The sequence below is a fragment of the Sinocyclocheilus rhinocerous genome, unplaced genomic scaffold (genome assembly GCF_001515625.1).
Source record: "Sinocyclocheilus rhinocerous isolate Xijiao unplaced genomic scaffold, SAMN03320098_v1.1 scaffold1115, whole genome shotgun sequence".
Taxonomy (NCBI): domain Eukaryota; kingdom Metazoa; phylum Chordata; class Actinopteri; order Cypriniformes; family Cyprinidae; genus Sinocyclocheilus; species Sinocyclocheilus rhinocerous.
In genome coordinates, this window is record NW_015658514.1 from 256,508 (window position 1) to 280,256 (window position 23,749).

Consider the following 23,749-nt stretch of genomic DNA (forward strand, 5'->3'; position numbering starts at 1 on the left):
CATGCTTTCCATAATGTTTTTCTCTTTCTCTCTCTCTGTCTGTGACGTCTGTCTCTTTCGCTCAGATCTAAGCGGCTGTAGTCCACATTCTTGTGTGTTTGTTTGAGTGTGCTCACAGGCCCGACCGGTTTCATTGAGTGCTAATTTTGTGGGGTCCCACCCTGCCAACGTGACACTGGGTTGGTGTACAGAATAATGCTGTATACACACCTCATGAGGTCTTTAAAACATTTCTGACCCCTTCTGCTGTTGAAATTGCACCACTGTATTATAATAGAAAATGTGGAAAAGCTCAGAGAGGTTCAAGTAATCTTCCACTCTGTTGACATTTCCGTGTGCTTCCATCAGTGAGGGACGTGTTAGGTATTCAAACATGACTCATTAAAGTTATGTTTACTTTAAAACTAAAAAACATCCTGAGCTGCGTTGCGTCATAGGCCTTGCTAAAATAATCAACCATGTCATTACATGTAACAGATGGAATCAGTTACATATCTTAACATTATCTTACAATTTAGTTTTTATTCTAAGAGTTTTTTTCTACTTTGCTATGTTTTTCATGATCAATAACAATATTGTCAACAGTATTAACAATATAATAAGTTTCTTTGTTACTTAATTTTAATTTCACCTTTTTGTTTGCTCTCCATCAATTCTATCTTTTATTATTATTATTATGAAGTAGGTCATCCTCAAGCTTGTTACATTTAGCTATGATATTTTATCTGGTTTTGTATAAAGTACTTTTTGTAAGGCTTTTTCATTGTAGAGCACTTTGAGCTGAATTTTTGTTTGAAGCTATTACAGCACTATACAAATAAATACATTTATGATTAGTATAGTATTGCTATTATATAAAAAAAGGATTCTTGGTAGTCTTTTTTCCCCTCAGGTGAGTATGTTTGAGAACCACAAGGTATGTGATTAAAATAGAAGACAGTGATTGACAGTTTGGCACAAGTGTGATGTTGCCTGTTTGAATAAAAGGTCAAAAGTCTCAGGTTCAACCTGACCTGCTCACCTTCACCTTGCTTCCTCCCATGGCCTAGAGTTTAGAATAGCAGTCACAGATAAAACAGGGTCGCTATGCAGATGTTCCTCTGTGTCTCTATAAGGTTTGGTATTTTATTGATTGGCTGTAGTTAGTCAGATTTCCATTTTATATTTAGTGTATATTTTATATGTGCAGTTGAGTTCTATAGCTTTTCTTTGACAAATGTGGCTGTACTGCCCACTCACCACTTATTTCTATCATGTGCATGGAAGCACAAAAAATAACAAAGACTCCAGTCTTATCAGCCTCTTCCTTCTGTACTGTTGCTTCTGTACATTTCAAATGGATTAAAATTATGGCACTTGTCCCTTGTTGTGAACTTAGTTGCGTTTGACCTTAGCTTATCCTCTCTTTTTCTCTCTTTCAAGGGCGACGTCCAATAATAAGGTTCGGGAGCAGGTGGTGCTGGAGTTGAGTTATGTCAACTCAGATCTGCAGCTTCTTATGGAGCAGCTGGAAGGACTCAACAGCTCAGTGGAAGTTTATCAGAACGTACAGTAAGTACACACACAGCACTGATTAGGATGAAGAAAGATACAGTGAGAACATAACTGAAGTCAGATTAAGATCCATTCTAGAGACAGAATGCACAGTTACTACTCCTACTCTTAATCACACATGTCCATTTCATCCTCCCTGATGTGTTACAGTAATGGAAGGGGTGTGTACAGAATGATATAAGAGCAGACACCTCTATTCACTGCCCTGTACTATCACATTTTCTGTACTAATCTCTTAGTAAATTATGTGGAATGTATTTAAATAAGGTTAATAAGTATTAAACAGAACTGAGAGAACTGCAATGATTATTGGTAGTTAAAAGCGTCATCAAAATTGTCAAAATATTTCATTAAAAAACACAGAAGGGCCATGGGATGTGTAGAATTTTGTGAATGATAGGTGTTTGAATTTTGCGGAAATCAGCTAAGCTTTTTTTTTGGAATTTCTGTGGCAACAAATTCCACGAAGGCCTGCAAATAAATTTCCTGTGATATGACACACACCTCAGAAAGACTTTAGTCATTAGATCCTTGAGTTTCATAAATCTCTCCCGTTTGGAGACTTTGAGTAAACAGAAGGACAACAATGGAAATGCTCGGAGATCAGAAGCTGCACAAATCATTCTGTAAACTGTCATTATTTGTAAACTAATGACATCCACAGTTTTACTTTTTAGTGATTAAGAACTTTTTAGTGTTCATTTCATTGTAATATTGTATGAGTCGCAATGAAATCAAAATTCTTATATTTTATGGAATACTGCTGTTATTATAAATGATTTATCAATGCACATCATATTTTTTTTATCAGTATACCCACATGATCTTTTGAATTTAAAAATATTAACTTCGTATTAACATTAATCAATTCCCGATGGACAAAATCACGTCTTGTCACAATAGGGAATTTTGAAATCATTTACATTTCATGAAGATTTTGAGTTCCTAAAAGCCAAATGGCTTGTTTTCAAAACATTAAATAAAATCAAATTGGTTCTCATGCCACAAATCAAATGGTCTTGATGTAAGTTCCTTTGCTTTGGTCAGCTTGATGGCTCACTTAAACATTCCAATTGAAATATATTGAAAATATCACACTGAGCACAGACTGCTGATTTCTATAGGACAGTCTCCTCTACTCTTGCTCCCCATGCTTTCCTTTATTTAAAAAAAAAAAACTAACCAGCCCACACCCTTATACTTTTGTAAACTTGGCTGAAGTTTAAAGAGAAGACAAGAAATAGGCTGCGGGGCTCATTGGTAAATCAGTTACATCTTTTTGAGTTTCTTTCTACATTTATTCCCAATCGAAAGAGACTCCGTTCCACATAACTGGTCAGACAGGTTTATGCAGAGGTGGTTTGACAGGTTGATAATTCTGGTGAAACCTCAAGCTCATCCTCCTTTTACACACATGCCACATGTGTCCCCCTCACGTGTCAGAAGAGGATGCAAGAGTGTTTTCATTTTAATTTTGTGTTTCCGTTACCTCTTCCATGGTATCACATTTATAGCATATATGACATTCTCTTACTGCCATCAAATTCTCTTTTGTTAGTTACACGTTAAAAATGTCTTAGCTAAGAATGGTCATAACTTAAAACAGATAGCAATAGTGAGAGAAATACATGTCATCTATATTCAGTGATGTTCAAGCGATTCATTCTTTAGAGATACAAACCCTACAGCCAAAATGAAAGGATTCAATAATGGTGCTGCAGTCATGCTTTTGTGACCGTCACAAGGTGTATATGTTCTTTAGTTCGCAGACCTTGAGTGTGTTACCTTGGTTACGGTTGGATTCTTGTCCTCTTTAAATCCTCTCTAAGCCATCTTTTGTCTCTCAGACCACTGTGAGTGAGAGTGTGTATGCATGTATGCACCCTTGAGTGTCTTTGGCATGCTTCCCCGTCTGCATGAGAACAGCCGTCTTCCTCCACTCTAAGAAAGCTCAGCCATATTTTCAGCTCAAACCCTGCTTAACTAAGCTGTGCTGGCCTAGATTTTTTTTATCAGCATTAGCTTCATAACATGTTGAGGCTTACAGCCTTGGGTTTGTTGCTCTGGGCAAAGCACTAATGAAAGAGTGTTTATCCCCTGTGCCTGGAGGGTTCATAGTAAACCAGAAAAACCTCCTGCAGACATATGTACCTGATTCTGAACCCCTGACCTACATCCGTAATTACAACTCACTGCAAAGCTGTAAACATGAGACACTCACTCTTCTTTTTTTTTTCCTTTTTGGAAGTAAAAGAATGGTATGTGTTAAAGGGTTAGTTCACCCAAAATGAACAAAAATTGACATCATTTACTCACCTTCATGCCATTCCAAACTTGTATGAATTTCTTTCTGTTAGGCAACACAAAATTAGATATTTTGAAGAATGTTTTAACTGTTTTTGTCCATACACTATAAAAAGATCTTTCAAATCAAAGATAAATAAAAAATAAATGATTGTTAGAGTATGTTTTACAAGAAAATACTATTTCAGTATTTCTACTTGAAAATTTCACATTCAGTGTGTTATTTGGTCTTTAATTTAAACTATTTTAACTTAGAAATTGCTAGTAAATTTCACATTACAAAGTAAATGTAACGAAAGTCAATGGGGTTCAAAACAATACTACACCCCCTTGCATGGACCAAAAACACAAAAAAACTATAGTTTAGGTATTTATTTATTTTGTAATAGAAGAATTTAGCTCTCTTAGGCTATACAGTATGTTCTGTAATATGTGAGTTTGGCTTGACTGAATTAAGCTCAAATAAATAAAAATATATTTATTCCCTTAGTTTCCAAAAGCCAACAATTGATTAGATGAATAGTTAAAAATTTTTTTGTTGGTCCCTTCATGATTCCAATACTTCCATTTGTTTTGTTTTGTACTTTTTCTGATTATTATTATTATGAAATAGTATAATACTACTAATACAGCAGTAGGTGTGTCAGTTTTGGACTGCCACTGTATTTGTGTGTGTTTTTGTGCTTGTGCTCTTGTGCATACCGGCATGCAGAAGCTCTGCTTACTCTCTTCCTCTGCGCTGCAAATGTGTTTCTTCAACTTTCTACAAACATGCTTTATTTGTCCTGTTAAACAAACAAAGTCCGTCACCTCCTACGTGTGACTGAGTGTGAGAAAAGGAATATTCCCATTGGTGCGGTGTTATCACCTGTGTTTCGTGAAAAGAAATCCGAACAGGACAAGGTCTTCCTGTAGCTGCATACAATGTGGCATTCTCCATCGCACCTGGCTGCCAGCTTACTCGGTGTGTGTGTGTCAGTAAAAGGACAGAACTGCATTCTTTCATTTTTTCTTTTTCAAGCCCCTGCAACCCCTCTATGCTTCTCTGTCTGTTTTTGAAACAAACCTTTTTCTCATGGTCTGAAGAGCGCAAAGGAACAACCTGTATACTGTTCTGTTTCTCATTGCAGTGAATGTTCTCTGCAACCTGATTGGTTTGCATTCTTGAAGTTCTCATTACATACAGCAGTGCAGAACATGGCTGCTGTCAGCATGATGTGATGAGTGATTCAATGCTACACTCAGAACATGGAAATGTTATTGTTGCTTTCGCACTGGAAACAGGTTTATTTCAAACTCCTAGAGAATGAGATCTTATATCTAGACCTGCAAGTAATCTGTATCAGAATTTGAACATCCAACATTCACATAACCTTTCCTTTGTGTGTTAGTTAATAACTTGGTTACACTTTACAGAAAGGTTAGATTTGTTAACATCAATTTGTTTTCATGAACTAAGAATGAACAATGTTTATACATAATGCATTAAGTAAAGTCAGTTTATACAACTCTCTATACAACAAAAATTAAAAAAAAAAGTTTTATTACACACTGCTGTTCTAAAGTTTTGAGATTTGAGGGTTGTTAAAGACTCTCATGCTCACAAAGGCTGCATTTATTTGAATTAAAAATACAGTAAAAACAGTAATGTTGTGAAATATCATTATAATTTAAAACAACTTTGCTATTTTAATATATAATTTGTAATGTTATTTTTTTTTCCTGTGAGCTGAATTTTTAGCAGCAGTTACACTTCAGTGTCACATGATCTTTCAGAAATCATTCTAATATGCTAATTTCAACAGTGTTGAATACAGTTGTGTTGCTTAATATTTTATGGAAACTGTAATACATTGTTTTATTCAGATTCTTTGATGAATATGAAATATTTTGTATAAATGTCTTTATTGTCAATTTTCAGTAAATTTATTTTATTTCTAACTGACCCTAAACTTGAATGGTAGTGTATATAAGAGACAAGTTTAACCCAGATTAATAAATGCTGTAAAATGATCATAGTTCATTGTACCAAATGCATTAACTGATGTTAAGAAATTGAACCTGCAAACTATTACAGATTATTTCTGCTCTCTTGATTTATTTAGTGTTTTTTTTCAGTATTTTGTTTATTTCAGCATCTCCTTGAAGCACGAGTGATATTTCCTCTGTCATTTCCTCAGATCCAGTAATATTTCTCACAAATATTTCCCCAAACCACACTGGGGCTGGACTGTTATCTGTCATCTAGACTCAATCAGGACAGACCAGGACTGCCTCTCATCAGCTCACACTCATGTGTTGTCTCGTCTGTCTTCACTCAGACTGCTCTGAGCTAATGCCCCACCAGTGCAAGCTTTGTAGTTAATGCAGACTCCACAAACAGAAATATATTGTGTATTCTGTATAATCACATACTTAAAAGTGTGATCAGCACAGAATGTAACAGAATCTTACACACACTACTCTTTCTTGGGTCAAAGTTTTTTTTAATACTCAATAGTTTTCTACAACGTAATTAGGTCAATAGGCTTGTGATGGAAAACCATCTTTTACTCTGGTATCAGCTGATTCAGTCTTAGAGATGATTGAAACTGGCACAGAATTGTTGTAGTATTAGTAATGTGTGATAGGGGTCACATTCACTTGCCCTTTGCAAGCATGTCTCAGTTCTGAGTCACACAGAGAGTAGGAAGCCTGGTTTTGCTGAATCACTGGCCTAAGAAAGAACGGTCACACTTTATATTAAGGTCCAATTCTCGCAATTAACAAACCATTAACTACGACCTTTGCCTCAATAAACTCCTGATTTGCTATTAATAGTTAGTAAGTTAGTTGTTAAATTTAGGTATAAGGTAGGATTATGGATGTAGATTATGGTCATGCAGAATGTGTGCTTTATAAGTACTAATAAACAGCCCATATGTTAATAATAGACATGCTAATAAGAAACTAGTTAATAGTGAGAATTGGTCCCTATACTAAAGTGTTACCGAAGGAACTTAAGTCTTATTCTTTCTTACTGAAAGTGTTCTCATCTTAGTTTTTCTAAATTTCATTTCTAATCTTTTTATTGATTTTACAGAGAGACATCCAGCATCCCACTCATCCCTCTGGGACTGAAGGAGACAAAGGACGTGGATTTCTCAGTTGCTCTCAAGGTCAGTTTCTTTCACAGCGCCCCCTCGATGTTTACTTCAGATATCAGGCCTTCAGTCAGGTGGCTTTTGAGAGTCTCTAAGCTTTTCGAAAGTGAAAATGGAAAGTAGGTCACAGCATAATAAACAAGGAAGCCAAAGACTCAATAAAACTTTAATTGTGGTTTTGGAAGTCTGCAGTGATGTTTGATGTATGCTCCTTATTATCTTATAAATAAGTGGGTGTTGAGATGTTTGTTGAGAGACGAGGATCAATCAGATGGGTTTTGGTATGCTTCCAACCTGTAATTTAGTTGAACAATAATGACATAGCCATGGTGAATCTATGACACGGTGTCATTGTAATGTCTGTTTTCTCACTACAGACAAGTTTAGCAAGGAGAACAGGCCTGTGAATACATGACTGTCTGGCGTTTTTGTGTTTGCTTTGACATAGAGAGTGAATGGATATGAATATTTTTTTTTTTTACAGGACTTCATCCTGGAACACTATAGTGAAGATGGCTCAAACTTTCAGGATGAGATTGATGACCTGATGGACCTGAGACAGGTATGATGCGACATCTGTAAAGGTGTGCATTTCATTTAGGGTAAAAATGCATCTGCTAAGAAATAAACTTACAGTAGACAGGTTCAGATACACAAGGCTAACCAGTGAGATCTATCTTATTGAAGTTTCTGACTTAAATGTGTTTTAGGCCTGCCGGACCCCCAGTCGTAATCCTTCTGGTGTAGATTTGCTTGCCAACTACTTCAGTCAACTTTCCTTCTTAGAGACTCGATTCTTCTCTCCTACACGCCAGATTGGCATTTTCTTTACATGGTAGGTTGCATCTCACCCACACCAGCAGTACTGACATTATACACCACTGTATCAGCTGTAAACATCACAACTCATTCAGTGGAAACACACAACTGGTCTGACTGGGTTGTCATTGTTGTTTCTATGTTTATACATCAGCTTTTTCATACATTTATACCATAGCAACAAAAGGAGATTAGAGGATAAATAAAGAACAAATGCCATCATAAAAAAGCAAATTAAAATGGAGAGAAGTAACTGAATTACTAATAAAGCTACAGTATGCACTTGAGCATTTCATATGTAAACAAAGTAAAAATAAGATAACCTGTGGGTTTGCCAATGTGAGTCTTTTTTTTGTGCCTATGCAGGTATGACTCTTTTACCGGTGTGCCTGTGTGCCAGCAGAACATCTCTCTGGAGAAAGCCAGCATGCTCTTCAACATGGCAGCTCTATACTCCCAGATTGGAACCCGCGCCGACAGACAGACACAAGCTGGACTCGAGGACGCCATCGCTGCCTTCCAGAAATCTGCAGGTGAGCGGTTTTAGATGCACTTAACCAGTAAAAATGCACATAGCCAGCTTGGAACGTCAGTAACGTGGTACAGATTTAGATAAGTTTGCAAGAAGGTAGGGAAAGTATCCAGCACTGGTTATGATGAACTGTGGATGAACTCCTGCATCATGAGAACAGACCGTGTATTCGGGTTCTGGTTGTGTTTCAAGGTGGAGTGAACATGATGCAATTCTTGCCCCTCAACAGCAGATCTGTCAAAGGCTCATGGGAACTCAGTGGCTTGTGTCAGTTTTTAACCTCCTTAAAATAACAGCAGCATAAAGAGAGATTTGGCTGGCTTTCTTAAGCTATGAAAACAGCCAACCCCGCTGTCTTTCATCACATCGAATGTTTTGCATATCTCCACCGGAAAGAAGGACCAAATATGATCTCTCTCTCTCTCTCCTTTTGTTGTTGTGATTATGACAAAGATTGATTGACACATTGTCCTACAAGTCTTTTTTTATCTCTAAGATGTGTTTGCAAAAGCATTAAAAGGAGGAAATGACAGTGCTTTTTACATATGCCGAATAATGTTGGGAAGCTTAAATTATCTAGAATTTTTCGTTTAAATTTCTGTTTAATTTATACTCTGCTGAAGTTGAAGGCAAATATAAGGGGACTGATGCACGCTCTAATATTAAATTCTGTCTAATTCTGTCTGTTTGATTTTTGTTTGTGCATGTTCTGATTCGGGTTCTGGTTGTGTTTCAAGGTGGAGTGAACATGATGCAATTCTTGCCCCTCAACAGCAGATCTGTCAAAGGCTCATGGGAACTCAGTGGCTTGTGTCAGTTTTTAACCTCCTTAAAATAACAGCAGCATAAAGAGAGATTTGGCTGGCTTTCTTAAGCTATGAAAACAGCCAACCCCGCTGTCTTTCATCACATCGAATGTTTTGCATATCTCCACCCGAAAGAAGGACCAAATATGATCTCTCTCTCTCTCTCCTTTTGTTGTTGTGATTATGACAAAGATTTTTTTTATCTCTATGATGTGTTTGCAGAAGTATTCAAAGGAGGAAATGACAGTGCTTTTTACATATGCCGAATAATGTTGGGAAGCTTAAATTATCTAGAATTTTTTGTTTAAATTTCTGTTTAATTTATACTCTGCTGAAGTTGAAGGCAAATATAAGGGGACTGATGCACGCTCTAATATTAAATTCTGTCTAATTCTGTCTGTTTGATTTTTGTTTGTGCATGTTCTGGTGCAGGTGTGCTGCACTACCTGAAGGAGACATTTACACACACTCCCAGTTATGATATGAGCCCTGCTATGCTGAGCATGTTGATCCGGCTGATGCTAGCACAGGCGCAGGAGTGTTTGTTTGAGCAGATTACTCTTCCAGGAATCCGAAATGAGTTCTTCAGCCTGCTCAGAATAGCCCAAGAGGCTGCCAAGGTATTAAAAAAAATCAGTGATATTACAGTAATTAGTTATTATTAGTAAGAATGTATTCAATTGATCAAAAGGGACCGTAAAGACTATATAAAAAATATTTTTTTTGTTTTAAACTTTCTGTTCATAAAGGATCCTGGAAAATATGCATCACAATTACCACACACAGAACAACTATTTTTAACATGTAGTCTTTATTATGACACTTATAAAAATAAAATGTTTCTTAAGCACCAAATCGGCATATTAGAATGATTTCTGAAGACTGGAGTAATGACTGATGAAAATTCATTTTTGACATCACTTAAAATGCATTGTAAAATATATGAAAATACAAAACAGCTACTGTTAATTTGAATCATATTTCACTTGGGGAGCATTTAAAGATTTCTTTCAAAAACATTTAACAATTTTACTGATTAATAACTATTCGTAAAGACTATATAAAAAATAATTTTTTTGTTTTAAACTTTCTGTTCATAAAGGATCCTGGAAAATATGCATCACAATTACCACACACAGAACAACTATTTTCAACATGTAGTCTTTATTATGACACTTATAAAAATAAAATGTTTCTTAAGCACCAAATCGGCATATTAGAATGATTTCTGAAGACTGGAGTAATGACTGATGAAAATTCATTTTTGACATCACTTAAAATGCATTGTAAAATATATGAAAATACAAAACAGCTACTGTTAATTTGAATCATATTTCACTTGGGGAGCATTTAAAGACTTCTTTCAAAAACATTTAACAATTTTACTGATTAATAACTATTGTTCCAAAAAAAAAAAAAAAAAAATCAAACAATTTGAGTGATGTATTTTTTGTATGTTCTTTCTTTTGTAATTTAACCTGGGATGTCTGTATAAGGGGACATTTTTACATATAAATACATGACCTTTTGATCCTATCAGTATGCAGGTCTGTTTCAAAGCCTACAGTTACGCCTCTGTCCAGAGTGCTTGTGACATTTACCCCTCTCCTTTCTGTTCTCAGGTGGGGGAGACCTACGGTGAAGTTCACCAGTCCATGATCCAGACCCCCATTAAGAACAACGTGCCCTTTTTCTGGACCACCATGTCTGAGCTGAAGACCAATCACTACAACTCTCTTGCCCATTACTTCGTCTCCACTGCTCTGCTGGACCACCAGTGTAAGTCAAGCACCCAATCACAGCTCTTGGCCATCTCCCATTGGCTGACAGCCCACTGGAACCTTTAAAAGGTTACCTTTGTGTCTGATTCATAGAAATTGTTTCCTTTTCCTTGGGAGAGTAAAGGATTCAGGTATCAGTGCTTTAATGGACTTTTATTCTGAGGTGCTTTTTTAAGGACTTCAATAGGGAGGCAGAAGAAAGGCAGAGATGGTTTAGTATCTCTGGCTGCATTTGACAGTGTTCTGATAGACTGTGCCAGAACAAATGGGATTATGTAACATTCTTGTTGTTATTCAAGCAGTCACTCCCCCATCCCCTCTTTCTCTCTTCTGTTTTTTTGTCTCCGTGACAGACAGTTTTAGCTCTTAAGGAGTTCATTTGGACTCAACAGCCCAAGTAAATACACAATGGGTTGTGTAAATGCCATAACATTTAACATGGCCTCTGTGCAATGAGATGAAATTTACAGGATTGTACTTGTTTTCTGTTTTATTGAGCGAAACAATGCAGTGTTTAAATATTGCTGATTTATGTGTCTGTATGTGTAGTGACGCCCAGTGATGATGAGGACAAGCAAGAGAAGGCTCTGTCACAAATATATGATGCCATGCCAGAGGGACGTTCTCCTCTTGACATCCTGAAGGATAAGGAGGAGAGAAGGCGGATAGGTGAGAGGCTCCTACATACAGACCTGTTAGGCTACAGAGAGTGTAAATGATTGGGATATTCCACCTTAGCACACTAAACTAACATTTTCTGTCTGTTTGCTCAGGTAAAGCTCATCTGCAGCGCTCCATCATGGGACACGAAGAGGCCATCCGCATACATTCTCGTTGTCGAGACCTGCAAAAACTGTACATCCTGAGTGACATCCTACAAGCTGGCCTCAGACGCTCTCTTACTAAGTTTGAACAAAATGACAAGGAAGAAGAGTTCACAGACTACATGCTTGCACCAGATATCATCTGTAAGTCAGAGATAGACAACTGTTATTAACGGCCACACTAGAATTTCTACTTTTTTCATCATTCAAAATGTAAAAATATGCAGTCTATTCCACTTTACTGCAGAGCTGCAGGTTTAAAATTTGTGTTCTTTTAATTCATCTAAGAGTCATGCCTTCATGGTACAAATTCTGAGGGCAGAGTTCATTAAACTTGAATCTTTTAACACAGTGCAATTTGTATGAGCTTGTGTTTCCTGTCTCTCACATTTGCATGAGTATGAATGGAAGTAAATGGAGCGAAAAGTGTAGTGTGTCAGAAATGCATGCAAGCATAACGCATTTGTATCATAAACACTAATGCATCCGGATGTGTCCTGGCACATTTGATGCATGTTTTTTGCTGGTATAAAATTCTGTCTCGCCTGATCATGTGATTGGACTATTGTAGATTTATGTTATCGGCTCATTATGTAGAAAGTTCTGTTATAGTTTGTTTGTTTAAATCTAAAAAGTAACCTATGTGCAACAGTGAGCATCATAGTTTAAACTCTGCGATTTGTTCTGAATGAGATTCTCAGAACAGAACCTGCATCTTACCGTAGAGAAGCACAGTGGTTATGTAAGGTCAGTTGACAGAGTGAACATGCACTAACCCTGTTTTCATCCTTCTCTGTTAGCTAAAACAGAAAAGAAAGCTGAGATGGAGATTCCAGCTGCCACCAAGGTGAAAGTCAAAGACCTATTCCAGCGGCTGGTATGTGGGCTACTAATTTTACTCAAGACATTTCAGGCTCCTTTCACAGCACAGGAATGCTCTTGCAAATTTGCAGTTTTCTTAGTACACAGAATAGTTTTGTATAACATCTAAGTATTCTGTGAGCATGTGTGCTGTTGAACAGACCCATGTTGATTGATCTGTACACACTGGCCAAACCGACCACAACCCCAACAATCCAAGGTTCCAGTTTAATTTGTAAAACCAAAATACTGCAAGCAGTTGGGGATGGCACTGAGTTGTAATGTTTAATTCTTGGGAAATCTGTTTGGTCAGTCTGTAGAGATTTATACTCCTTTTACAATACTAATATGAATAACCATGGTTTGAAAATGAATTTCAAAGTGGTATGACATCTTGTTACTATAACTTTCTAAAACTCAAATCAACTATGCCATCACTATTACCTAACTCATACTTAGTGTTAGGGGTTTGAACAAACTCCTAAGACTTTAAATTGTTCTTTAAAATCTACAAGATAGAAAGTTTGATTTAGAATAGCTTGAACATAAACACAATGAGGCTGTATAAGCGAACTAGTGAGTAGATGACCCTTCCTTTTCATCATGATGACATTGTTAGAAACCACATTTTTCAGGAAATGCAAAAGATTTAAAAAGATCACGGGAGGCATATTACTGATGCATTTTATGGCATATAAAAATATGAAAATGTCTTGAGCTTGTTAACCTTATTTCAGACATTTAACCTTAACCCTCATTCAAAAAAAACTTTTTTACTACAGGATTAGTGTCGTGTCATTGACTCATTTGTCTTTATTTTGGGTTTGATTTCTGTAACACCTCAAGTTTTCATCTGCAGTAAATTCTGCAAAATAATAATAAAAAAAACAAAACAAGAATCATTTTGACTCTGTGCTAGAGTCTTAGAATTGTAAATCTGGTGTACAGAACTGGAACATTCGAGAACCACGTTGACGTATATATTCCGTTCCCTCTGGCTGTGGGGAGCAGGATAATTCAGGTGAAGGAGGCGGAGTTTATGATGTGGTTAGTTTTATGGAAGCGTATGTTTTGAGTTTTACCTCCTTCAGATGTCTGAGTGACCTTAGAGTTCAAAGAACCACTGCTGTGATCCTGTAGCAGTTGCCATGGGCACTTTAAATGACCCCTCACTTGAAATTACATTTCTGTAGTACACCGGGAGTTCAGTTTTACATATAAGCTTTGCAAGTCCTTAATCATGTTGAGTGACCTTTCTGAGGCAGAGGTCAACCATATGCTGCATACACCTTAAACTAGTGGTTCTGAAGTTTATTGACTTTAAAGGGATAGTTCACCCGAAAATGAACATTTTGTCATCATTTACTCACCCTCATGTTGTTCCAAACCTGTATGAGTTTCTTTATTCTGTTGAACACAAAAAAGATATTTTGAAGAATGCTGGTAATCGAACAGTTGATGGTTCCCATTGACTTACATAGTATTTCTTTATCTAATGGGGACCAACAACTATTTGGTTCTTCAAAATTCTTCAAAATACCTTCTTTTGTGTTCAACATGAGAAAAAAAAACTTCTACAGGTTTGGAAAGACATGAGGCAAAAGTAAAAGTTGATGAGTAAATGTTGATGACAATTTGAATTTTTGGGTGAACCATTTCTTTAAGGCCCCCTTTGTCTGAGACAATGGTTGAAGGGCCTCCTATCTATTCGGATGTACCTTTTAGCTAGTCTGGCATGTCCCAGTAGTGGGCCCCGGGACCTGAGGTTGAGAACCACTGCCTTAAACTCTTCAACCTTAACATCTCCTCAGATGGTGGCGCTTTTCATGATAATATTAAATAAACTTTCTGCACCATATGAGCAATGCCATTCGCATATACTGCATGAAGTCAGCGTGCCAGTAAGCCAAATGTTTGGATGTCGAGCAGGAGCCAAGGACGTTAAAAACACCATGTGTGTCTATGAATTTGGTGAGTTGCTATAGTGATTTGGTGTTGTATTTGTGTTGTGTAGGGGCCTTTGTCAGTGTTCTCAGCAAAGCAGAGATGGTCAGCCCCGCGAACAATCAGACTGAGACTGCAGGACAGAGACCTCGGATTCACTCTGAAGGGAGATGCACCCGTTCAGATACAGTCACTGGATCCCCTTTGTCCCGCAGCGGTGAGTGTTTACACACAGACACAGGCACAAACACCAATAATGTAGGGCCCTATGATTTCCACGGTGTGGAAAACGTGGACAGAATCGCGGAATCTAGTCATAAAAACGGAATTTACCGTATAACGTAGAATTTCGGATCGATAAATAAAGAGTAGGTCAGTACACTTAAATCAAAATGTGATATGGATTAGTGTCTGTGAATATTAAGCTGCAAAAATGCCATTTAAATATGAATTCTGCATGTTTTGCTTGTCTCTGTATGAATGAATGGTGCAGACGCACGGTTTTATTTACTACACAGGTACTGAAGCACGCTATGATGCTCATGGTGTTTTCAGCCTCTGCCGCCTCAATATATGAGCACATGAACATGACCTCTAGAACTGCTCTGAGAGTCACTTCATGAGCATTTTACTGTTTCTTTTGAGGAAAACTATCGTCATATACAAACAGAAACCTTAAAGGTCTTCACAGCAACCCGTCAAAGAAAAAAAAACTGAATTTGAGAAAGAAAAAAACATTTCATAGGGCCTAAAAATAAAATTTTTGTTAAGCATTTAATAAATTGCTGTTTAATATTGTAAGTTTCAGGATTTCAATTTATTAGACATTATTTTTGATTATTAAAATTTAATTTAACCATTAAAACTAGAAAAAAAAAAAAAAAAAAACAAGTCTAGAAAAATTTAAACAGGAAAAAAAAACGGACTCCAGAAAAATTCATAGGGCCCTAATAATGTTAGTTCACCCAAAAATAAACATTTTGTTACTCTTCCTTATGTTGTACAAAACCTGTATGATTTTTTTTTTGTCTATGTGGAACACAAGATATGTTTTGTCCTTGTGTAAATATTTCCCTCCCCCTCTGTTTTATTGCAAATAATTAATGCTGTGTTGTCTTAATGAGAAGAACAAACAGAACCGGATAACTGTCATGACATTTATCAGAAGTGATAACTTCTTCCTGCTTCAATTAATCTTCCTTGCATACATGTAAATGCCCCTGAAGCTGCGAGGACAGAAGATTTAATTTTTGACAACAGCAATTGAATGAATACAAAGCACACACACTTATCCACGCCCACTGCACCTGTTTTTGACCATACGAGTCTCAAGCAGCTGTTTGTCTCAAGCAGCTGTTTGTCTCCCACAAATAACCCCTCATTTTTGTTGGAGCACATGAGCGAGTCCTCTCAGAGCTGATCTCTATGGTAACAGCAGTGTGGTCGTGCCGATAAACTCATACCATAAATATCTGAAGTGGCAAAGCGCCACTCTTGCAGGGCGTGATTTACTTCTCTGACCTTTTTCTGTCTTTCCCTTTGTTTCTTTTTCTCTCCACTATCGCTCCATCACCAGGCTGAAGGGCTGAAAGAAGGAGATTGCCTTGTTGCTGTGGGTGACACAGAGTGTAAATGGCTGGGAGTGAGTGATGTTATGAAGCTTTTAAAGGATGTGGATGAGGAGGGCGTCACCATCAGAGTGGTCAGCATGTTGGATAGCAGCAGCCAACCAATGGTAACTCCATTTGTTTCCGGGTTTTCTTTGCCTTCCATTCTCTGATTGGTTGAGGAATTATATTTAAATATTCCATTGAAGAAATACATGTAATTAAGTTTATTTGGATAAACTAATGTTAACAGTATAGTTACAAATTTGTATGCTCACACTACTGTTTTTTGGTTTTGTTTGTTAAAAGAAGTTAATATTTTAATTCAGGAAGGATGCATTAAAATTATAAATGCTGTTCTTTTGAAATTTCTATTAATCAAAGAAGCCTGAGAAATATGTCATGGTTTCCATAAACTAAGCAGCATAATTGTTTTCTACATTGATCTTTTTTTTTTCTAAATTAGGATATTAGAATGATTTCTGAAGGATCACGTGACAGTGAAGGCTGCTGAAAATTCAGATTTGTCTTCACGGGAATAAATTACATTGTAAAATTAATGTTTTTTTTTTTATCAAATAAGTGCTGCATTGGTGAGCATAAGAGACTGCTTTTAAAACCAAGAATTAGTTCACAGTCTTTAATCACAAAATAAAAAACACATTAATATCATCATAGTATTCACAATGTATGTCCCTGTGAAATCCATTTCATTTTTTTATATACATTCGATTGTACCCAGCATTACTGAATATAACTGTCCTCCTTTTTCACCAGTGAACACACCTCTATCTTTAATGTTTCTGTCAGTCAGGATTGATAAGCTGTTTTTGACAAGGTTGTAAGATCCGTGTCTGCTGTGTGAAATAGCTTTTTCACATTTGAGTGTTTTGCTGTTGTTTTTTGTGACGATTTGTGGGTGTTGATAGACTGTGTGTAATCAGGCAAATAAAACCTCAGTAGACCCGAAAGCATGATAGACTGAAGATCAACTCATAATAGGATTACAGTCTCATTAAATCAACAAAACAGTTCACCTAATGTATCCAGGTTTGTGTCACAGTGTAACTGAAACCCTTACAAGTACACACAATGTATGTTTAGCCAGTGTGATCTTAAGTTTGCTGTAGATAGAGCAGAGTTTGTGCATTAATTCTTTGCTTACGGAAAACTATATTAGTGTGGAAATGTCAGGTTAGTGAGTATTTAATTTGAGGATTCGGATCAAGTATTGCTAAGAGTTTAATCACCTCTCATCTCTTTGTACCTCTGCAGCCCACCAAGAGCGCTACATACGGCGGTCTGCTGAAGACCTACTCCATGATCTGCCTGGCACATGATGAGGATGATAAGAAGTCTCGCAAGGTAGCAAAAAAACCATCATTTCTCAGCTGGGGTCTCAAGAACAAGCAGAAGAGCGGTAGTACGCTGAGTCTGCCCAATGCAGATTACAACGGACCCTGGAACAGACCCTGCCCTACTTATCCCAACTCATATAATGAAAGTGCCCTCTACTAAACACACAAACCTGGATTTATATCAACACAATATATCACGAGAAAAGAGAGAGGGATTTTTAGAAGGATTGAAATTAATTACAGATGAAAATGTACGTTACACAGATCTACAGTATAAACACAGGTGTAAGCTATACCTTTATTCCTTCATTAGTTTGGTTTAATAAATTAAAGGAGAAAATTGTGTTTTAACGAATCAGTAGATAAAACACAGAGTATGCTGCTCAGAGTATGTTTTATTATTATTATTATTATTTGTTTGTTTGATTATTCTTGTATTGAATGGTTAAATGGTGTGATGAATGAGTTTTTTTTCTTTTCTTTTTTTGGAAAATTCCACTAATCGGTGGCACAGACAGGCATCCTCCTCAAAGCCTGTAGCTGACATACAGACCAATACAACAGGGTTCTGTGATGGAATCGCAATGGAATTGTAAATCTGTCAATCACTGTAGAAGAACAAAATGTAGGAGAGGACAGTGAATAGCTTTTGCCCCGGGAATGTCTATACAAACAGTGATATTATTTTGTGTAACTCAAGTATTTACATACACTGAAGGGAAATACCATGATAGGACTCCATAGTTGTGCATATCCTAAAGGTATTGCCAAATTCAAGCAAGAAGGATAAAAATACAGAAGTGAATACAAATGCCATTCTTATTTAACCTTTGTTTCATGTGTTTTACCTAGCACTTCTTCAGTGCTGGAATATTTCACTGTCTACAGAGTAGATTTTTATACACATTTGATAATCAAATTATTTATATGCAAAATAAAGAGAAAAAAATATCTATATAAACGTATGTATTTTAAGTATTAGAAGTATTTAGGTTTTGTATTGTGAAACTGTAGCCTGGTGTATATAATCATGGGTTGTTTTTGGTTACATATCTTTCTTTCTGTTACTTGGTGTATGTTCTTCTCTTTATATTGTATAGCTCAAAAAGTACAGATGGCAAGGTTTTTTCATATCTTTTTGACAATATTTAACTTTTCATTCACTTGTAGAAAACTGCCTCTCAGAAGCCTTTAAAATGCCTTATCACAGTCTACACTGACACAAACTTATTTAACTGTGGATCTCCGCTCCTTGCTTGTAAATACTTTATTATTGTCAATGAATGTATCTTATCCATTTATGTTTCTGCAAGTGCCACATTCAGAATTATAATGGAAAACACTGTTCCGAGAGAATGTTGACATTGCAAGGTTACATATTAATGATTCTTTGAAAAAGGTGATGTTCACAGTCCTTTTCTTTCGGGTGGGAACAGAATCGTCATCAGTGCTCTAAATTCTAACTTTGTTACAAAAGGTAAAGCAGATTTCTAGATTATTTGCTTTTGTGTCGACACTTTATGTGGATTACCATTGTGATATGTCTAAGGAAATGCCTGGACTGTGATGTCTGTCTGAAATGTATATTGTTGCCTACTTTTGTTGTATATGTAAATCTTGATCTAAATAAAATAAGGGGTCAAAGCAGTGGCTGTTTTTATTGTGCAAGTGGGTATTGTGTTTATTCACTGTGTAATCTTCCCAACCACGCCAATTCTGGTTAAAAGTAACATTATGTAAGCAAGTGGTTATATCTTAATACAGGTCATGCGTGAATAAGCAGATAGTCTCTGTTTTGCCCTAATTCTTCCTCCTTTTTCCAAATTATGTACTATTATGAAATATTGACAATAAATGCAGCAGGGTATTTTAAAACTGTGCAGCCCTGTGATTCAGATGTGAAACTTAATGTAAAGGAAGGGCAGAACAGAGAGAATAATCTCACTGTTAGAGAGTAAACTGCAGTAATACTATAATATAATGACTGCTTGAAACTTCAGTAAATCAAAGAAAGGAATTCACACTCTGTTGCTCTCTTCATATGAGAGGAAAAGCGGCATTCGTGTTGTGCTCTGTGTGCATGTGAACCAGGGCAGTGAAAATGGTGTGGTGGACTAATGGATTTTAAATCACTCACAGACTGGGGAATTTTATGGTGTGGCTTTGGTTGGGTTATTAGAGAGATTGTTTACCAACGCCAGCAGTGATGTCACAGCGGTTAAGTGTGTCTGTGTGAGAAAGATAGAGAGGATGTCTCTGCATCTTCTTCAGCTGGAGAACATTGAGACAGAACATCACAAATACACTGACTCAGGACTTGTTCAACAATTGCTTTGATTCAAGAATTGGAGTTTTACCGGAATCATGTAAATACCCCAAACAAGTCTGCTTTTAACTGGAACACTTTCCACCAGAGTGATTTCTAGTATGACTCGCCCACGTTCTCCTCTTCAGCAGTCTTGTAAAAGCGCAGGGAGCACTCATTTATCCCACTTACAAATGTTAGAAGCTGACATATTATTGAACTAAATACTAGTCCATGCTTGTAAATACTTTATTATTGTCAATGAATGTGTCTTTACCATTTATGTTTCTGCAAGTGCCACATTTGGAATTATAATGACAAACACTCTTCTGAGAGAATGTTGACATTGTAAGGTTACATATTAATGATTCTGTGAAAAACAGTCCTTTTCTTTAGGGACGGGACAGAATCTGCAACAGTGCTCTAAATTCTAACTTGGTTACAAACATAATAATAAAGCAGATTTCAAGATTATTTGCTCGTTTCTACAATTTATGTGGATTATCAGTGATAAGTCTGAGGAAATGTCTGGACTGTGATGAAAGGTTTATTGTTGCCTACTTTTGTGATGTATGTAAATCTTGATCTAAATAAAATAAGGGGTCAAAGCAGTGGCTGTTTTTATTGTGCAAGTGGGTATTGTGTTTATTCACTGTGTAATCTTCCCAACCACGCCAATTCTGGTTAAAAGTAACATTATGTAAGCAAGTGGTTATATCTTAATACAGGTCATGCGTGAATAAGCAGATAGTCTCTGTTTTGCCCTAATTCTTCCTCCTTTTTCCAAATTATGTACTATTATGAAATATTGACAATAAATGCAGCAGGGTATTTTAAAACTGCAGCCCTGTGATTCAGATGTGAAACTTAATGTAAAGGAAGGGCAGAACAGAGAGAATAATCTCTCTGTTAGAGAGTAAACTGCAGTAATACTATTATATAATGACTGCTTGAAACTTCAGTAAATCAAAGAAAGGAATTCACACTCTGTTGCTCTCTTCATATGAGAAGAAAAGCGGCATTCGTGTTGTGCTCTGTGTGCATGTGAACCAGGGCAGTGAAAATGGTGTGGTGGACTAATGGATTTTAAATCACTCACAGACGGGAATTTTATGGTGTGGCTTTGGTTGGGTTATTAGAGAGATTGTTTACCAACGCCAGCAGTGATGTCACAGCGGTTAAGTGTGTCTGTGTGAGAAAGATAGAGAGGATGTCTCTGCATCTTCTTCAGCTGGAGAACATTGAGACAGAACATCACAAATACACTGACTCAGGACTTGTTCAACAATTGCTTTGATTCAAGAATTGGAGTTTTACCGGAATCATGTAAATACCCCAAACAAGTCTGCTTTTAACTGGAACACTTTCCACCAGAGTGATTTCTAGTATGACTCGCCCACGTTCTCCTCTTCAGCAGTCTTGTAAAAGCGCAGGGAGCACTCATTTATCCCACTTACAAATGTTAGAAGCTGACATATTATTGAACTAAATACTAGTCCATCAAAAAAAAAAAAAAAAAAAAAAAAAAATAAAAAAAATATTAATTACAAATTTCGATTAAGAAGATTAATAAATAGTGAAAAGCAGTTACCAATCTCAATGCCATCGATGGTCACATGAATGGTGTAAAGCCCAACAGCACCAGGGGTCCAGTTAGCGCTGTAGGTGCCGTCTGTGTTTGCCCGGATAAGCATGTTCTCACTGGGTCTGAGTAAAAAGCAAACCATCTGAACATGAAGCCTATTCTTATATTTGAATTTGTTTGTAATTTATATGTGACAGGTAGAACAGTAATCTTTGAACCTCTTTGGTGTCGGTGAGGCGAAGCGAAGCTCTTCAAAGGAGTAATTTTCATATGCCTGGATAAATAAAAAAGCAAGTGATTTATCTAATGCAATGACATGCATGCATTTTTAAAGTCGACATGCAATGAGAATTCCCCCTATATATTTTGTAAATGCATGCTATTGATCTTATAGTTAATGATTCATCCATGCATTTTTCACTTGGTTGTACCATCATGATACAGAAGAAAAGATCTGTTGCTAATTTTAATTTATAAACAACTTTAAGTGTGACTTAAGTGTTCAAATAAATATATTATTGTAATATCTCACTTGGAAAATAAAAAAATATCTATATTTTAACAGAGAAAAATAGATGTTTTAAAAAAAACAATAATAATTATTTTATTTTATTTTACATCCTAACTGTAAAATTACAATACCAATATTTATGGCTGGCTTAGTTTCTTCATTGTCAAACGTTAAATTATTGAACTTTTTTTGGACATAAAACTGCAGAGAGCCATTAAAACTTCTCTTTTGTTGTTGCTTCTCATTACAAGTTTGGGAAGATGGTTAAAAATGAGAAGAATTACCGGTATAGTAAAATTAAACTGCAATATATATATATATATGATATTCGTAATAATAATTACAAAAATGGACATGGAACAGTTTCACAGCATTGCACAGACTTGTGAGTGTATTTGTATCAATACTATGTCATTTGAAGATTAGACATTAAGTATAGAAGGTTTCACTCCAGCAGGGCTGACTCCACAGTTAGTAGCCTACACAACAGGATTAATAACTGTTAAATCTCTACTAGATGTGATGCTGACCTCTTTACTAATTTCAGTGCATGTCTGGTGTATTTGTGCAAGATAAATGATGATAGCAACAGTAATAATAATGTAATATGGAGTAATAAAATGTGAGTACTGTGAAAAGAAATGTGGAACTGTGAGGCACCCCATACGGAAATGTAATATATGTGCATATATCAAATATACATATATTAAATACAGGTTTTATATATGCCCAATCCATATATGAATCCTATTAGAAAATGGAACAATTTCATATATTGACATATAAGTCTACTCCATACAAAAATATGTTTATGTATGTATAATACATTTATTGTCATATATGGAATGTATATAATTATTAATATATGTGATATATGTCTTTTTAATTATGTGTTATATACAAATTAGACATGTGACATGTGTCACTTATATATGCCATTATATTTTAATTATGAAATATATGGTTTCATATATTTGATCTTTCAATACGTGATCTTTGATCTTTCAGATGAATATATAACATGTTAAAAAAAAAAAAAAGACAATATGCTAAGCCTAAATGTCAATGATTGGATTAGTTACTTGTTGTAGAATAAGGAATGTATTAGGCCTATAGCGTTATGGGGAAAAACACTTCATTTAACTTTTTGTCCATATGCGCTCTCATCATTGCAATTATCTTCATTGTACTAAAACGCAATATGAAGAACTCAAATATTTTGGGTCAAACTGATTCATAAATGAAAACTACATCAACAACTAAATCTGTTGCACAACATGAAGGTGAAAGATCATGACTAGTTCTTCAAGTATGGCTCATGTTTCAAGCAGGCTTTAAAATTGTTTCTTAACAATGTCACAAAGCCTGCTAGTCTCAGTACCAAAACGATATTTTATACATTTTATTTTGACTGAAAACGACATAAAATAGACAACAGACAACAGAAAATCAACAATGCAAAGACATCCTTCTTTATTTTCTCAAGCACTTTCCAAGTGTACGTGGTCTTTTTGAGTGGACGAGACGTCCCTCTACTGGAGAACTGCTGCACTCAGATGCGGCGCGACGCCGTTGCTAAGAGGATTAAACCGCACCGCTGATTGGTTGAGCTGCACAAACGAACCAATAGGAGTAGTTGTTATATTTCAAGGGTTTTCATGGAAAGCGTCTAGTTACGTGAAGTTGAGTTGAAGCTAATAAGATTTCGATGACAAATAATGTCTTTTTTATATAAAAAACCCTATAAACTCTGTCAGTTTCTCTCTTGAAACATAGCTTTGCGACACGACAGTTCTGAAATGAGCAGTCGTGACC

General features: G+C 36.1%; 1 protein-coding gene across 1 annotated transcript in view; it reads left to right on the forward strand.

The window, feature by feature from the left end:
- LOC107722367 (rhophilin-2-like) overlaps window positions 1–19,180 on the forward strand; it is a 27,883-nt gene extending 8,703 nt beyond the window's left edge. The window contains exons 3-15 of the mRNA XM_016530696.1: window positions 1,423–1,551; window positions 6,941–7,016; window positions 7,486–7,563; window positions 7,712–7,836; window positions 8,187–8,353; window positions 9,591–9,778; window positions 10,781–10,937; window positions 11,489–11,608; window positions 11,713–11,907; window positions 12,564–12,640; window positions 14,639–14,785; window positions 16,145–16,303; window positions 17,451–19,180. Of these exons, the coding sequence (XP_016386182.1) occupies window positions 1,423–1,551; window positions 6,941–7,016; window positions 7,486–7,563; window positions 7,712–7,836; window positions 8,187–8,353; window positions 9,591–9,778; window positions 10,781–10,937; window positions 11,489–11,608; window positions 11,713–11,907; window positions 12,564–12,640; window positions 14,639–14,785; window positions 16,145–16,303; window positions 17,451–17,693 (1,861 nt within the window). The 3' untranslated portion in view covers window positions 17,694–19,180. The remainder of the gene's footprint in view (window positions 1–1,422; window positions 1,552–6,940; window positions 7,017–7,485; window positions 7,564–7,711; window positions 7,837–8,186; window positions 8,354–9,590; window positions 9,779–10,780; window positions 10,938–11,488; window positions 11,609–11,712; window positions 11,908–12,563; window positions 12,641–14,638; window positions 14,786–16,144; window positions 16,304–17,450) is intronic.
- Window positions 19,181–23,749: the final 4,569 nt, after the last annotated feature.